Source organism: Embiotoca jacksoni, unplaced genomic scaffold, assembly GCF_022577435.1.
Source record: "Embiotoca jacksoni isolate LCO1_2020_lvr unplaced genomic scaffold, fEmbJac1.0.p SCAF_44, whole genome shotgun sequence".
NCBI classification, from domain to species: Eukaryota; Metazoa; Chordata; class Actinopteri; family Embiotocidae; genus Embiotoca; species Embiotoca jacksoni.
This window is the reverse complement of record NW_027185397.1, coordinates 2,438,333-2,456,656: the sequence shown is the minus strand read 5'-3', so window position 1 is coordinate 2,456,656 and position 18,324 is coordinate 2,438,333. Positions and strand designations below refer to the sequence as shown.

The 18,324-nt window shown below is 38.6% G+C and overlaps 1 protein-coding gene across 1 annotated transcript; it reads right to left on the bottom strand.

The window, feature by feature from the left end:
• Positions 1–516: 516 nt before the first annotated feature.
• On the bottom strand, positions 517–12,645 carry ppic (peptidylprolyl isomerase C). Its single transcript, XM_069169309.1, has 6 exons — positions 12,245–12,645; positions 9,040–9,153; positions 8,347–8,440; positions 8,003–8,070; positions 7,677–7,793; positions 517–4,909 (listed from the first exon to the last, which is right to left on the bottom strand). The coding sequence occupies exons 1-6, from the start codon at positions 12,347–12,349 to the stop codon at positions 4,781–4,783; spliced, it is 627 nt and encodes a 208-aa protein (XP_069025410.1). The 5' UTR covers positions 12,350–12,645; the 3' UTR covers positions 517–4,780.
• Positions 12,646–18,324: the final 5,679 nt, after the last annotated feature.

Here is an 18,324-nt window from a genome sequence, read left to right as displayed (position 1 = left end):
ACACAAAACTAAAGGTGACCGGGCGTTTTCTGTTCGGCCCCCTCAAACCTGCCAGAGGTGATAAGGGACACTAACACACTGTATTCTTTTAAGTTACTCTTAAAAACTCACTATTTTAGATTTGCCTTTTGTTGGCTGCATTATTATTGACTGTCTGTTTTATTGTCTATTTAATTTTTGTTGTATTTTATCATTATATGTTATACTGTTGCATACTGTGTTTTGTAACTTGTTTTTGAAAAGCACTGTAGAAATAAAGTTGTTATTATTATTATTATTATTATCAGTAAATTGGGATAAACCACCTATATTGCTGGAAGACAATAAGTGGTGCATCTGATAGTGCCTTTTTATTGTTTCACTTGATGTGATACACACAGTTTGCCATTACAACTACCTGAACAGCTGTCTTAATGAGTTTATAGGGACCTCAATTCTTGCACAAACAGCTGATAGATGAACAACGAGAGAGAAAGATGAGGAAAGATTCCCAAATAACTGAACATTGGCCTCAGACGGTTTTGCAATAGTGTATTTACTGTAGAAAATACACCAGTTGGCACTTTCTTTAGTTGTGCATGGAAAAAAAAACATTCTGATATGTATGGTAAAGGAACTTTTGAATGCTGCATTAATTTCAGTGGCACCAGGAATATTCTACATCATAATGCTACAATAACTGTTTTGGGTTATCACAATGAGAACATTACAAAGAACATAACACATTATCTCTAAGAATTGTTAATTGAATAGGTGACAGTCAGCAACTAAACACCTCACACAGAATACAACATTTAAACTCATTATTAGGAAGAGAAAACAACATCAGTACATTAATAATACTCTTTTTCATCCTGTTCAATTTGTGCTGTTGTTTTTGCACGAGATGATACTGTGTATAATGTATCGAAACACGCAACACAAACTCTTCATTTTCAATGACAAAAATAATGCTAGAATTTGACACTTGCTACACAGTTTTTGCATATGTATTTTAAAAGGCTTTGAAATTCTGGTATTTATTGTTCAGATGCATAAGAAGTATAAGGAATTTGGCAAATAAAAAATTATTTGGCAATAAGAGAAATGTAGTTATTCTGGAAGTGCAAATTTCCATGACATTTCCATCATGTTTGATTTCAGCCAACATGGTCTTCAGTCTACTTTATGACATGATGGAAAGTTAAACAGTTTGTTCATTATTCATTTTGATATAAAATGTGATGGATAATGCTAGGTGGCACCTACCACTAAAAACAAACACAAACTGCCACTAGCCTTTGAAAACTTTGTATCTCTAGGTTAATATGTATTTAAGCAGGATTCTGCCAATTTGACCTTGGATGTGCATTGTTTCATGCTGTATGTTTAAATGCTGCATGTGTCAATGCACAAACGTAATGGAATAAAAAACACTGCATTATTGGCCACACTTCTGAAAGAAGTGGCCATTTTGAAAAAAAAAAATTAAGTTTCCATCTCAGCATAAAATGACCAATTAACTGTCTTTAAATCTCTATCTGACCTCCAGAGATTCATGTCTTAACGACGGTGTCACTGAAATACAAAACACAACAGCAAAAACCAACAGTCCTGAAGAGCAAAAGCATACACACAAAGGAAAATTAAAAAACTCCCCCCAAAAAACTGTGGTCCTGAGGTGCAGATGCAAAATACAAAAAAAAACAAAAGAAAACTGTCATGAAGGGCAAAACACAAAAAGAAAATGCACAACAACAAAAACTTGCAGTCCTGAACTGCAAATACAAAAAAGAAAAAAAAAATTACAACATAAGCAAGTAATCTTGAAGTGCAAATTGCAGCCCAAAAAAAATTACGGAAATACATCATCAGCTGGTCCGTCAGCTGTTAGCACCGTTTCCAAAGGATTTGAGGCAGCAGCACCGAGATGGGAAAGCGCTTTATATCATAGTGAAAAAGTACCTTGAGTCTATGCCAATCATATATATGCTGGTAGAAAACACACCGGCTGCTAGCTGAGTGGTATGATGGCATAGCATACTACTATATAAATGCATGTGGATATGGTTGGTCTAAAATGGCATTTGCAGCCTGATTATATGAGGGCGGATCAATAAATTCCTTTTGCGCCCAAACGATGTGCAACCTTACGACGTTCACGGAGCAGAAGGAAGGTATAATCCTAAACAAGTGTTAAAAATGTTGTCTCTTGACCATCATCAATCTGGAGTTACAGATGTATGTGGCCACTGGTCGGTGCGCACAGCCATTTCTCCGTTGACACTACCAGAGGGGAACACATCAAATATTGCGTCAAATGGTGTAAATTGGCAAAGGAAACCCTTAAAATGCTTAAAAACCTTTTTTTTTTTTTAAAAAAAAGGAAGCCTACAGAAATGGAATTAGAGGTGTTTTGACTGACACTCCTGCTTCCGAGTGGCATAACGTCCCCGTCCAAAAAAAAAAAAAAAGGTGCATCAGGTCAGGCGCACAACCAGGTGGGTTTTTCTTTGACATTCGCAGGACTGTGCACTATGAATTTGCCCCCCCAGGGTTAGACTGTGCTCTATTGTGATATTTCTGAGGTGTCTAAGAGAAAAACGTTCAGTGCAAATGACCTGAACTGTGGCGCAATTGGACTTGGGTTCTCCAACAAGCGAACAGGTCCCCTCAAAGCGCATTGAAAATGCACAAGTTTCTCTCCCACAAAATCACAAGTGTCAACCCCCACCACTCCGGCTCACTGGATTTGTCCCCCTGCAACTTCTTCCGGTTCCTCAAAAACTTTTTCACAAGCTTTTATGTGCGTTCTCTGCGCAAGTTTCAGGTTGCGTAAAATGTCGCAGAAGCACCCAGGCCACTACTCACAGAAGCAGGAGCTGATTTTGATCAAGAAACAAGGAGTACTTAATCACAAAGGTTCCGTCAAGAGCCCAGTTTAAGCTTTCTCTCTTCACCTACAACATACAATATACATTGACGTTTGTGACTTCGGTAAAGGGAGTCGCGGGGAGCCAAATCCGGTGAGTAAGGGTGGAGGGGGTTGTGTTACTGTGTGTGTGTGTGGGGGGGGGGGGGGGGGGGGGGAAGACTAGTGTGTTTTCAATGCGTTGTGAGTGGGACACATTGTCATGTTGAAGTGCCATCACGTCACACTTCAGGTCATTTGCGCTCAATGTTTATCCTTAAGACGTCTCAGAACATCCCAGTAGAGGACAGACCCATGAATGTCAAAGAAAACCCACCCGGTTTGCACCTTAACCTATTGCGCCTTTTTAGATTTTTGGAGGGTGACGTTCTGCCCTTTGAAAACGTGAATGTCAGTCAAACACCTGCCCAATTTCATTGCTTCATTCACGTCGGCTTCCTGAAGCTTTTTACGCGTCTCCGTTGCCGATTTACAGTTTGACACAAAGTTTGATGTGCGCCCTCCGGTGAGGTCTGTGGAGAAATCGGCACGCGCATAGACCGGCACTCAAAGATACACGTGTAACTCAGGAACTGACGATGATGATCGAACGATGAAGTTTGTAACACTTATTCATGAGGGTTATATCTTCCTCCTCTCGGGACTTATTGATTAATCTTCAAATACACCAGCTGCAAATGCCATTTTAAACCAATCATATCCAGAGGCATTTATACTGTGGTGTGATGGCATATGTCAAATGCCATCATACCCGTCATCCAGCAGGCATAAGTCATTTTCTACCAGCATATATATGATTGCCATAGACTCGGGATACTTTTTCATGATGACATGAGTGGCTTTCCTGTCTTGGTGCGGCTGCCTCAAATCCTCCAGAAATGTAGCCAAAGCTGACGACTAGCTGATGACGTATTATGGTAACTTTTGGGCTGCAATTTGCACTTCAGGGCTGCTAGTTAATATTGTTGATTTTTATTTTTATTTTTTTTATGGTATTTGCATTTTACCCTTCAGGACTGCAAGTTTATGTTTTTGTACATTTGCATCGGCACCTCAGGACCACAGTTTTTTTTGAAGGAGTTTTTGCATCTTGTTATTGTGTATATGTTTTGTAGTTTTTGGTGTGTTTTGCACCATACTTGACCTTGTATTTCCTGTTTATTTTCATGAAGTTTAATAGCTACAGTACCTGTTAGTCAGCTGCTGTATGGTTGATCATTTCTGTTAATCCCTTACTAAAAACATCTGTGACTTCTTATGCTATGTCTCTGTACAGTAGACATTTATCAGAAGCCATGTTCAGCTTATACCACTGGGTGTTAAAATGCCATATTAGCCTGATACATTAGCCTTTGGGATATGTTAGCATACCAACATTAGCTAGTGAGTTACCATGCTCCGAGTTAACATTAGCTTTGTGGAGCTGAGTATTAACAACTTCTTTTGGACTAAGTACAAGCTGGTAGGACTCTTTGTCTCGGTTGTTTACTCTTTGCTTAGATATTTCTTGTGGTGATTTCTAAACATTTTAAACTCCATTACTTTATTTGGGCAAGGTTCTTCAGCTGCTACGATGAAATTGAACTGATCATTTTCAAGACTTTCGATTTGTTAGAAAAACATTTGTATTCGTCAAGTAAAAAAGTCAAAGAAATTCAATTACTTTATCAAATCTTAAATTCAGATACTGTATTGGCCCTGACAAATTAAAACAACCATTTCTGCATGCTAGAATGCTACAATTTGCTAGTTAAAATGCTAAAGTATGAAATGAAAATGTAAATTTGGCACGATTCAAATGGGACTTCTGATCAATCACCAGGGTATAGTACTGTATTTGTCCTACAGAAAACTTTCCACCAGTTGCGTTTACCAGCCTTCCACCTCCACTATGAAGGGCTCTTTAATGGGGATCCTGCCGCTGTTGATGACCACACACTCGGTGTATGGCAGGTTCCTGTCGTTGGTGTCCTGAAGCTCGATGGTATGAACCACGGACTGTCAAAAGAGACACATAAAATCACATTAGATGCACTCAGTTTAGATAAAGAGTGCCAAACATTTATTTGGGCATTTATTTGGTTTTGCAAAAGATTAACAGGAATTTCTGCATTATATTGTTGGTACAGTGGCTAATTCCTAAGGAATGTCTATTGCCTTGTTGTCATTTCCCATGAGGCTTTAACAACCCCTTTAAAAAAACTACTAATGGGTGTAGTTGGTTAATAAACTCTAAATCTTTGTTTAATTGATGAGGATTGTATATGTAGGTTTTAGAACAGCAGACACTGATGTGTCTGAACATGAACCAAAAATCTCAAGAACACCTTTCACTTTTTATATTTCCTATGTGGGTGAAGCTCCTGAATCTAAGAGGGATGGATCAAAAAGTGGATTTAGCAGAATCTAAAGTGTATTCCTTATTTTCTTTGTCTTCTGTTTTGTTTAAAAAAACATTTGGGACAGGGGCAACTAAAGGCTGGACAGGTTGTGTGATGCTAAAAAAAAAACACCTCGTGGAACAACTCACTAATAATCAAATTGCTTGGTAAGATGTCAATAATTTGATTGCCTCTCTGGGATGTTCTTTTTATACCCAGAATCTCTTGGGAGGGATTCACCAATCTGTGAAAGACGGTGTGGACAAATAGTGCAACAATCCAAGAATAATGTTCGTCAATGTGAAATTGCAAAGAATTTGGAGATTTCATGAAATTATAACCTAAAATCGTTCTGGAGTGGAAATCATTGCATGTGTTTGGGAACACTTCTGAACACAATTGTCTGTAAACACAATTTGTTAATGCATCCACAAATGCAGGATAAAACTCTACCATGCAAAGAAGAAACCATGTATAGACATGATCCATAAACGCTGCCATCTTCTCTGGGCCCGAGCTTATTTAAGATGGATATATATATTTATATAAATATATATATATACAGTGGGTACGGAAAGTATTCAGACCCCTTTAAATTGTTCACTCTTTGTTTCATTGCAGCCATTTGCTAAAATCAAAAAAGTTAATTTTATTTCTCATTAATGTACACTCAGCATCCCATTTTGACAGAAAAAAACAGAAATGTAGAAATTTGTGCAAATTTATTAAAAAAGAAAAACTGAAATATCACATGGTCATAAGTATTCAGACCCTTTGCTGTGACACTCATATTTAACTCACATGCTGTCCATTTCTTCTGATCCTCCTTGAGATGGTTCTACTCCTTCATTGGAGTCCAGCTGTGTTTAATTAAACTGATTGGACTTGATTAGGAAAGGCACACACCTGTCTATATAAGACCTTACAGCTCACAGTGCATGTCAGAGCAAATGAGAATCATGAGGTCGAAGGAACTGTCCAAGGAGCTCAGAGACAGAATTGTGGCAAGGCACAGATCTGGCCAAGGTTACAAAATAATTTCTGCAGCACTCAAGGTTCCTAAGAGCACAGTGGCCTCCATAATCTTTAAATGGAAGAAGTTTGGGACGACCAGAACTCTTCCTAGACCTGGCCGTCCAGCCAAACTGAGCAATCGTGGGAGAAGAGACTTGGTGAGAGAGGTAAAGAAGAACCCAAAGATCACTGGCTGAGCTCCAGAGATGCAGTAGGGAGATGGGAGAAAGTTCCACAAAGTCAACTATCACTGCAGCCCTCCACCAGTCGGGGCTTTATGGCAGAGTGGCCCGACGGAAGCCTCTCCTCAGTGCAAGACATATGAAAGCCCGCATAGAGTTTGCCAAAAAACACATGAAGGACTCCCAGACTATGAGAAATAAGATTCTCTGGTCTGATGAGACCAAGATTGAACTTTTTGGCATTAATTCTAAGCGGTATGTGTGGAGAAAACCAGGCACTGCTCATCACCTGCCCAATACAATCCCAACAGTGAAACATGGTGGTGGCAGCATCATGCTATGGGGGTGTTTTTCAGCTGCAGGGACAGGACGACCGGTTGCAATTGAAGGAAAGATGAATGCGGCCAAGTACAGAGATATCCTGGAAGAAAACCTCTTCCAGAGTGCTCTGGACCTCAGACTGGGCCGAAGGTTCACCTTCCAACAAGACAATGACCCTAAGCACACAGCTAAAATAACAAAGGAGTGGCTTCAGAACAACTCTGTGACCATTCTTGACTGGCCCAGCCAGAGCCCTGACCTAAACCCAATTGAGCATCTCTGGGGAGACCTGAAAATGGCTGTCCACCAACGTTCACCATCCAACCTGACGGAACTGGAGAGGATCTGCAAGGAAGAATGGCAGAGGATCCCCAAATCCAGGTGTGAAAAGCTTGTTGCATCATTCCCAAGAAGACTCATGGCTGTACTAGCTCAAAAGGGTGCTTCTACTCAATACTGAGCAAAGGGTCTGAATACTTATGACCATGTGATATTTCAGTTTTTCTTTTTTAATAAATTTGCACAAATTTCTACATTTCTGTTTTTTTCTGTCAAGATGGGGTGCTGAGTGTACATTAATGAGAAATAAAATGACATATATGTATGTATGTATGTATGTGTATATACAGTGGGTACGGAAAGTATTCAGACCCCTTTAAATTTTTCACTCTGTTTCATTGCAGCCATTTGCTAAAATCAAAAAAGTTCATTTTAAAAAATAAATAAAATAATATATATATATATATATATATTTATTTATATATATATTTTTATATATATATATATATATTTTTTTATTATTATTTTTTTTTGCCCCAAACAGACAGATGAAGGAGCGTTATGGAAAGTGTTTAAGGTTCCACCCACCATTCCGTCTAAAACTTTGCCGAAAACCACGTGTTTTCCATCAAGCCATGGTGCTTTAGCAGCCAGGACGAAGAACTGAGACCCGTTGGTGTCTGGACCGGCGTTTGCCATACTCACCTGGTACACAAACACACACAATTCTCCACATCATATCACTTTCACAAGGTATGTTTAAGCTATAGTCGCAATATTCGATCCTGCTGCCAAGACTCACTTTGTGAAAAAGCAAAATTAATGAAACGTATGTTTAAAAGATTTTGGCTTCTTATTGGTTTCATGCAATGCATAAATGACAAAAACAGAAGTACAAGTATGTGAGCCCTTACCCAGCCTGCTCCTAAATGCTTCAGTTTGAAGTTTTCATCTGCAAAAGTTGTTCCATAGATGCTGTGACCTGGACAGAAAAAGAATGAGGTCACTTTTAGGTGTTGAAATATTTTACAAAATGTAAAATCTTAAAATGTATACTATCTTGGCTTTTCTACATTTTGCAACTTTCTTTGTGCATTGTATCTCGAAAAACAAAATTGGAGCACTTTGAGGATGCAAATGGACATCAACAAAGTGGAATATAATACAGGTTTGAGAAATTTCTGTGAATGATATTTTCATGAAGCCTCATCACATTCTGAATTTAGTCTACAAATATTACTTTGAGTTTCAATCCCACCTCCAGTTCCATCTCCAGCTGTGAAGTCTCCTCCCTGAATCATAAAATCCTTGATGACTCGATGGAACTTTGTATTTTTGTAGCCATAACCTTTCTGCGGAGACACGGAAAAAAGTGTCTCCTTAAACACAACAGTAAGAAAAAAGTAGAAGTTTTAAGAGAGTTAGCAACTTATTTAGAGGCGATTAAGATAAAATAAATTTAGCTTCCTAAAACAAACAAACATTTCGGTGTTTTGAATGTTTTGTATTCAAAGTTCCCTTTAAAATACTTTTTATTATGTCCTGGTGAATTTCAAGTTGGAATGTATATAGACTACTTCATTGAGTCTAGAATGAAATATACTGTACATGCTGCATAAAATAAGTGGGGGAAAAAATCAAAAGAAATGGAAATGCAATGCGAATATAAGTAAAGCCAAATATGTTAAATGGACATATAAAACAGCTTTCAATGCTACATTTTATAAGGCTGATGAGCACAGCTGCACTTCCACTAGTTCCCATTTGGTTAGCTGCATCGAAGTATATTTACAGACATCCCTACAGATGTATTGCTTGTGCGTCTTGTTGAATGTGTGTGTTTGTGCATAACACGATTTACATATAGTTTCCAATACATTAATTTGTGAAGATTAAGCACGTAAATCACTTCAGTGTGTTTGTGTATGCAAGTTTCTATACATCATCCTACCTCTCCGGTTGCCAGGGCGACAAAGTTATTCACAGTGAGAGGGACAACCTCTCCAAACAGACCAATGACAATCCGTCCCACCTCGTGACCCGCAATCGTGATGTCAAAAAACACCTGGGCACAAAAAAAAAGTTAATTAAAAAATATATAACATACTAATGTCTACTCGATTCACTAATAAACACCATTCGAGATTATTTTTCTTGGGATTTCCACCATATCTTATGGTTTTTGGTATTTTTTCTCCCTCCTCCAATTCCATGTCCACCTTTTAATTCTGGAGGTGGAGTTCACTCTGTGTAACCACCTGTGTGTTTAGGTCAAATGAAGGAAGTAAATGTTGATCTTTCCTGTATTTCTTTTTGGATTTAACATTTTTTTAAAAAGCCTAAATATTCTATAACAGAGAATGACCACTCAGGGCCTTATCTCTGTCTGCCAGCAGGTGTGCCAGGAGCACAAGTGGGTGTGGCCAACTTCTTTATGATGTTAGTGAACACAAGCACAGGTGCTCACAACTCTGGCGCTGTGTGGAAAAGTGGCAAAAAACGTGTCTTAAAGTTGCCAAACACTGGCATTAAATAAACGTCCAAGTGAAATCAGGTGCTGGAATGTTGAGGCGTAAGCAGAAGTAAATTATGCACACTTAAAGCGCCCAATGCAATTCATTTATTAATAACACTGATGAAAAGCAATGTCCTCCAAATGTCACTGATGTTATGGTGTTAATAAATGAACAGCATTGGAAGCTTTGAGTATAAATAATTTACTTTCTAATCATTAATTAAATGGCCAAAGCTGCTGATAGTAAATTGCATTATTTATGTAACTGGCATAAAATGCGTAGGACAGCCAATAAACCTGTCTGTGGGATTTTGGATGGGTCGGTTCATGTGTGCACTTTTACCACTGGAGTCACAAAAATATCCCTCCGCCAGCTGTGCTGCACTGAGACCTGTGCTGTGTTCCCAATGACAAAGTTCCCGTAGTAGAGTAACAAATAGTGCTCTTCCATCTTAGGTGTCTTACTTGTGTAGTGCAGGAATTTTGACAGGGTAGTGCTGTTTTAAATTGCACACTGCTGTTCTGCACTGACTGGAAATGACCTGAGCAAGTGAACACATCACCCTCCAAAATATCTGCAGCTTTAATTACTTCCCTCTGAAATTAACATATTTTTGTGCCCTCTGTTTAACACACTCAATAAACACACTGATTCTTCTGTCCAGCAGCAGTGGGGAAAAAACAACAACACTTTTGTGTGGTGTTCAGGAACAGCTGAGACACCTTAATCTGAAAATTCTTCACGCCGGTGGTCCCGCCCCCTTCTACTATGTAGCCAAGATGGAAACCATTGAGGGTGGAAAGTGTCCAGAGTTTCACATTTCTTTTTAGGGGCGTTTTGAGGGCATCCTCCTGCTACTTGTTGTGCACTGCATGTTTCTGTACTTGACTGTGTGAACACACTCATGCACTCAAAATAGAGAGTGTTAGTACACGAGTACACCATTTGGAACATAGGACTTGTTTGAGCTGGCGGAGGCGCAGCCGCAAGTTCACTGCAAAATTGACATCAAAATTGCACTGCATTGGCACTTTAGCGACATCACACCCCTTTTGCGCTATTCTGCACATTGTTTAATGAAAATTGCAACTTGGCAGAAGTCCGGAAAAAAGCCCTGCTATATGAAAATGGCAATGTGTCTGGATTTGTGCTACGTCTGTGCTGCGCCGGGTGTAAAAGTTGGACCCTCAGTGTTTTCTTCTGCAAAAACGTTCTGTGCTGAGGATGGATATGTGACATGAATGCAGGTTTGGGACAACACACTTCAAACAACTCGCCCAAGTGGCAGTTATAGAATACGGACGTGTGCATTTCCCCGTGGAGTTAAGCATTGACATTTTCATAGTATTTCAGCCATCATCTGTCGCAGATGGCTGACTGTCATCACAATGGGAATCACCAAGTTCAATGTTTTTAGTGTCATAAATCTACCTGAAGTCACCCCGACAGAGACCAGCGTTGCTAAAGCAGACACGAGCATCTCAAGTAACCACTTCTGATCGGATCTCACTTTTTCGATTTAAATGCAAATGAACATGTACATCACATTAATAAATAAGTGCATAAACATGGAAAAATACGTGCAGAAATGGAAGGAAAGCAACAGGCATTAAGAAAATGAGACATTCCTCACACCCCCCCACCCACCCCATGATGTTGGTCCACAGCAGCCATCGACCAACTCCAGCAACTAGACCTGCTTTATTGTCTAAAAAGGAAATAGAAATCTAATATCATTTAATATGGGCCCTTTAAAAGTTTGACTGCTTCTGCTCTTCTGCAAACAGTAGCTAGGTGTCATGAATTTGTGGCAAATCAGCCGATTTCATAAAAGTCTCTGTATTTAGGTATCAGGTGGCAGCATGGTGAGTTAGCCTGAAATGCCCAAAAAAGACAATTAGCTCTGCTCCACTAAAAATACTGCTTCGGGTTTGGTGTTTGTCAGTTAGTGTGTGGTTAGTTTAGGAATATGCACAACTTAATGCACAATGTAAAATGCACTATTTTAACTATAATTTGACACAGCAAAGCCACTACAAGACGGGACCTGCCCTTAACGTTGTGTTTTAGTGCAACTGATTACCAAATAACTGCAATGTGCCTGAGACTTCAGACACTTTAGGGCCAGAGGTAACCACTTATTTCTATAGACAGCACATGCACATGATCTCTGTTAAACATAATTTCAAAGTAAAGCCAGGTGCTTGTTGATCCAAGTTCCCCAAACTGACACTGCTTTACACAGAAGCTGCATTGTTTGTATTCATTTCACGTGGACGTCAGAGCCATTTGAGCCTGCAGACAATTGCGCAGCAAGCTGTCATCTGAACGGACGAGTGCGCAGCTGTGTTTGTGTGGGGTGTCCCCATATATCCAGGAAGAATCTGTAAAGCAGTGAGAGAGACAGAGAGAGAGAGAGAGAGAGAGAAGTGTGTTTGTGTCAAGGCCTCCCCCAGCTGATACACGTCCTGGCGTTCCCCCGAGAAAGTGTGTGCGTGTGAATTATTCCTCCGTTATCATCCGCGTTCCGGCGGCGCGCACGGCCGCACCACCGCAAAGGGTGCCGACGGAACACGGGAAAAGAGAGCACAACGCTGCTTTTTGGATCTATGCAAATAAATGCGGCAAAATATCACTCACCTTCTCCGTGACTTTCGGTCCCGTGCGTGAAACCGCACCGGACACCGACTTCAGGGAGGCGGCAGAGAGGAAGAGGAAAGCGGGTAGAATGATCCGCAGCTCCATCTTTTTCTCCGGAGAGAGCAGGAGGCAGGCACCCTGCAGGGAGTAGCGGCGGAGAAGGGAGCGGAAGAGAAGGAAATAATAGCGAGTCACAGCTGGGAGAGCTGGCAGGGAAACGGCTCTCCAAACCCAGCTGCATCACAAGACCACTCCCACCCGTGGCCTAAAGTCTCGATCAAAGACCCGCCTACTGAGGAGAGGAGAGGAAACAAGAAAGAGGGATTAAAGGTCCCACACTACACTTTTTTCCTGAGTATTATTTGCAGTCTTTATATCCACAGGTACTTGTTTTTTGGTATGGTTTTAAGCACCAAAATTAATTTCAACATAGTCCCTTTCACTGTGAAGTTCCATCAAGAAGAGGCTGTTTTGTGTCTTAATAGGGCATCTATATCAATGACCCCTTTCTTTTGATTGGCCGACTCCTTCCTGAGTGAAGCAAGCCCTGGCCAACCACAGGTTTTATTTAATCTCCGAGCTTGCTGAATGGATGGAGTGACTGCTCGTGTTTACTTCTATATACAATTTTGGACAGTGGGCTGTGCGAAGGGTTAGACATATACAGTATGACGGGAGCAGGAGTTTGTGACATCACAAATTTACAGAAGTACAAATAGAGAGTCCAAAGAGCACAGTTCCTGGAAATCAGCATGTGCATTTCTCTGTGGACTCAGCATTTTGACACTTTCACTGTACTTATATAGGACCTGCTTAATAATCACAAAAATAAATTAAAATCTGAATTTTTATAAGTTGAGGCATTTTCATACTTTTAACATCTGAACCAAGGTCAATGTTTTTGTTACAGTGTGTACATTTGATCCTTTTAGTTTTAGTTTCACTTTGCAAGTTTGAAGGCACACTAAAGAACTTTGCATCACATACAGTAACATGCTGATTAATATCATAAATGCCTCTTCTTGAACAGCATTGGACGCTTTGAGTGCAAAAATGACACATTGTCTCACTCCTTGCACTGATTACTAAAGTGCAAGTGCATAAATACGCTTTTGAATTTCCACCCCTTTGTATAATTGAATTGCAACTCATTTGCAGTTAAGCCAATCTCAGCAATAAGCTATAGAAGGCACTTCTTTTATATATCATGGCTGAGTTTGGCTGCCATTCAGTTATCACCTCTGAGGGCTGCATGTCCCCATATACTTGACATTGAATGGTTTCTTCTGGACAAGAATGGGCTTGATTTAATTTCCAAATCCTTTAAAATCAGAACCACAGCATGAAAATGACAAAGCGTAATGCAGTTAGCGTTACAAGAGGAGGGTTGAACCTGTTGCAATAAACACACAAGTATTTTTCCAGGACAAATTTCCACTTTGTGAAGCCAGAAGATCTCAAAAACTTTCCTCAAACTTTATCTTTTAGTTTTGGTCTGCAGAAAAGGGAAAACGTGCAGCAACTTCCAAAAGCTGATAGATGCCTCAAAAGAATCAGAACCATCTCAACGTGAAAACTCCTACAAAAACATTGCTTTGCGCATTAACCACAATAATGTGACTGTGATTTGTAATTACTGCGCTGACTGATTTGGGTTTTATTGGTGTTACTTTATGAAAAGTTACAGGGGTCTGAAGACAGGAAAAATAGGAAATATGTCAATCGGCATCACTAGAATATGCAAGAAAACCCCATCAATGGAAAACAATATAACTCCACAATGTATTTTTTAATCTTAATGTTTATTAAAGAGTATAGACTTTAACATATACTGTCAAATGTAATATATAGGTTACAAATTGTAAATACACAAACGTCTCTTCATCAGAACACAAAACGGAACAAAAGTAATCCTGCAGCTCAGAGGATTACATTTTTTTTTATTCCTGATTGACGTACAAATGCATTTTCCAGCTTGCAGAGATCAATAATCAGCTTCAGCAGCTTGTTTTTAACACTAAACAGAAGGATAATGAAGTCTATACAGCCGAGTATTACAGCTTTTAAACACGCCGCTTTAAAAACACCTCGGCTCGGCTCCAGCTGCAGGAAATAAAGCTGAAAAAGAGAATATAAGTCCCTCCTGAATACATGTCTATAGAGATGACTTATAATAGTCAGCCTGCCGTGACCTTAACACGACAACCGGGACACACACAAACACATACACACACGATTATTGGCCTCCTGTCAAAGCAGCCTGTCCATTCGTCTTTTCTCACCGCCATCCGCAGAATTAATTAAGCAGAAATGTAAACGTTTTAATTGAATGTCAAAGCAGGACCTGAACAGCATGCTCCTATGTAAATGAAAGTGACACCGCTTTAAAACTGTATATTTATATATACTAAGGTTACAGGGGCCCGTTCATGCATTTATGTATGTGTGTGTGTGTGTGTGTGTGTGTCTGTGTTTGCTGCAGAGTGACTGCAAACTGCAAATGTTTTAATTGAATTACCGTCACTTGTGTACTAACTAACCCTCATGGATTTAAACTAGTAAGGCCTTCAATTAACCCAGAATGGAAATAAACCTTTTAAACGTTCTCTTAACTGCCCCAATCAGTGATTTATGACCACATGAATTGCAAAAAAATGTATACATACAGCCATAATATAGATTCAAACCTATAAAATAGGACTCACCGAAAGGTGATAAAGCGCTATACAAGTACAGACCATTTACCATTTACCATTTACTTCTGGTCATGAATGATATGATTTGATTTAAACGACCCAATCCCGCAGCTTCCCATGCGACCACACTGACGTGCCGTGTGTTACATAGCGACAGGGACATTTAAATGGGGTGCAGGAGGCACAGGAACCACAGAGCACAAGTATTAGACTGAATCCAAATGTCCACCCTCCTGGACATGCGGACTGAGCACGCTCAGACGTCAGTCTCTACGTGTTCAAGTCTGCAAGGGCACAAGACTACAAGACTGATAGGCCTGAAACTACAATAATAAAAAAAAAAAAATGTTGATTACAAGTCTGCAGCATATTTCTGTATCTTGATGTGGTTAAATATCATTTCCGGACTCTCTGGAAGTGTGCAGAAAATCTGCCTGAGGCCCCTTTTTATGAACTGAATGAATTGTGAGTGCAGCCCTTAGCAATGTGAACGAGCAGTGAAGTGTGGACATTTAGATTCAGTCTGAGTATTTTGGTCAAACCTTCTGCAGGCTACATTAATGAGACAACAATAATTACCTGATATGGCTCTTTTAGACATTTGAAGTTTATTGGATGGTTCAATTGTATAAATGAGTTCATATATGTGGTTGTTTTTTATTAATTTAGCAAAGGAAAAAAATCTAATACCTGTAATGCTGCTATTGGCCATCCCGTAAAATGACCTGACACCTGTGTTGTTTTGGGTGTCCAGCTGGAACGGACTGGAAACGATAGTGCATCCAGATTAAGGTATGGAGTCCCTCCGTTAAACAATGTTTCCAAAGAGGGTGTAACGCTGATGGCTGCTTCCAGCATTTATTTTAAATTGTGTTGCCAGGGCTTCACTTTGTATACAAACTGTTAAACAAAAAAGGCTATGCAGCCAAAAGCACTTTTTATTTTTTTATTGTTACCTTACTCACATTTTATGTTGCTGTCCTAATTGTATCGTAAATCCTGCAATGGTTCTTCAGTTTAACAAATGTAACCAATTTTACACCCTGAATAGATAGCAGTGTTTTACATACTTATAAATATGCCTTTATGTCTACATTGCGATTGTTGTGTTAAAAAAAATTCTTAGTTGTGCAACGACTTTTTTTAAAAAAATCAGGAATTATAAAAATTGGAAATGAAAAGATAAACAAAGTCATAGGTTATAACTTCCCATTATAATAACCTGCACACTACAGACATAGCTTTTAATGTTTTACTTGTGATTGTATTTTTATTTACTGAACTTAGAGAACCATGGGCTCAAAATTGAATCATAAAAGTGATGTTACTTTACAGAACAGACAATGTCACATTGCTGTGACAGCAATATAGAATACATACATCTGTAAAAATAAAGACTTTAAATGTTTTTGTAAATAATATTATTTCAAAACATGCTGTTTGCGTGAAGTTTAGTCTCTTGGTGGATACAACTTTTTTTTTACACATATTGTATTATTTGACTGATATAGGGAAGTGTGACAAAGTCTGATTTCCATGATGAGACCATTGTTTCCATAAACCCTGTCGCTTCCTGTTTTGCCGTTCTGTGTGGTCGATTGGCATGTGGTTAGTTTTGGTGACAGAAGGAGCGACTAAAGAACCTCCCTAACTGGTATATGAGAAGCTATTTTTGATGTTTTAGCAAGTTTGACTTTTCAATATTCACTGAAATATTGTAGAAATTGTGCAAAATTGCAAGCCTCTGCCAGGGATTGGCTACATGAATTACTGCAGATTAATATTTGCAAAGTTATTTTTCATTTACTTTTAGATTGTTAAATGTGCACGGATTGCCTAACGCACATATGAGGTTACAAGGTTTCATTTGTAGATAAAATAATGCAATGCAATACAATAGAAAAATAATAAATGAAAAGACATAAAATGATAAGCAAGCAGTTTGAGACTATCTTCCTGCTTTTTTTGTAAATTACCCAAAAATAATTTTATACATTTCGATACACATAGAACACACAGTGAGTCTACCGCCATGCTAGCTGCTCTGTGAGTGTGTACCGAGCCATCTGTAGGTGATTTTAGTGTAGTACCCCAACCACCAACTTTTTGCATTGTTGTGGAGTCAACTAAAGTTTTCACAAAGTTATATATTTGACCTGATGATGGCGCTAAATGAAAAGTTACAAAGATCGTGAATGTCTTAACCATAATGGCTAAAACCATCCAGTAATTGTGGAGGCATGTCACTTTGAAAAAACAGTTTTATGGGTTCACTATTGTTGGCAATAGGAACAGTTAAAAAATACAATTATTTTTTATTTTAACTGTTTTTGTCCAATTGTAAGTGCATCTATTAATAATGGATCGATTTGGGATTTTTTTTTTTTTTTAGCAATCTATTTAGTACTCTTCCATAGCACTGATATTTACCTTTGTCTTATTTTTTTTTTTTTTAACATTAATTCAGTTAGTTGGTTGGTTAAAAGCCATACCTTTTTTATTTTTATTTTTTAAGAACTGTAATCTAAATCTGTTGTTGTTGTTAAGCATGAAGCTCCATGTGGGTGTAAACAGCAACTCTGCAGTGTTCTCACATGTAGTAATACACAGCTTTGCTAAATGAACTCTTGTTAATATTGTGTTTTTTTCTTTTCCTGCAGCCGTCTAAATAATTAGCTTTTGTTGTAGAAAATGATGAATTTGGGCAGTTAATTTATTGATCGGGCGGCTCCTTTCGATGTGCTTTGCTTTAGAAAGCCATTAATCAATGGATGAAAACACCTAATTCTACTCGTGGTCTGCTTTCCTTTTTTTTTCCCTTTTCTTTCTTCACACTTGGTGTCTGAAACAGAGGATCCCCTGTGACAATATGGAGGTGAATCATAATTATGTACTAAAACTGATGATGACAAAGTAGAAAAATAATAGTTTATATACATTTAGAACAAATAGGTCCACGCATTCATAATTTCTATTCATCAGTTGTTGTATTTTTTTGCACTTTTTTGCTAAAATGTAACAGAAAAAAACTGATTACAGCTTCAAATGGGACTAACAGAGATACAACCATTGAATAATAAAAATACTTTTCTTGAAATAGACTTTTCTATGATTTTCTGGCCACAGTGAGACACAAAATGATAAAATTGTCTTTCACTAAAATATTGTTCATATCTTTATGTGACCCATTTAGGAGCTGTTAAAATAGTCTAAGAAGATGGAAATATATATTAATATCTCTAAACATTTTGCCAGGAGCGGTGAGCCTAAAAGCCTGAAAACTGCTTTTAACTGTACATGTATGTATTTTTGAACAGACTGACTATTTACCAAACTCCAATCATGTTAAATCATGCTTTTATTATTAATTAATTTAAAAGGTGA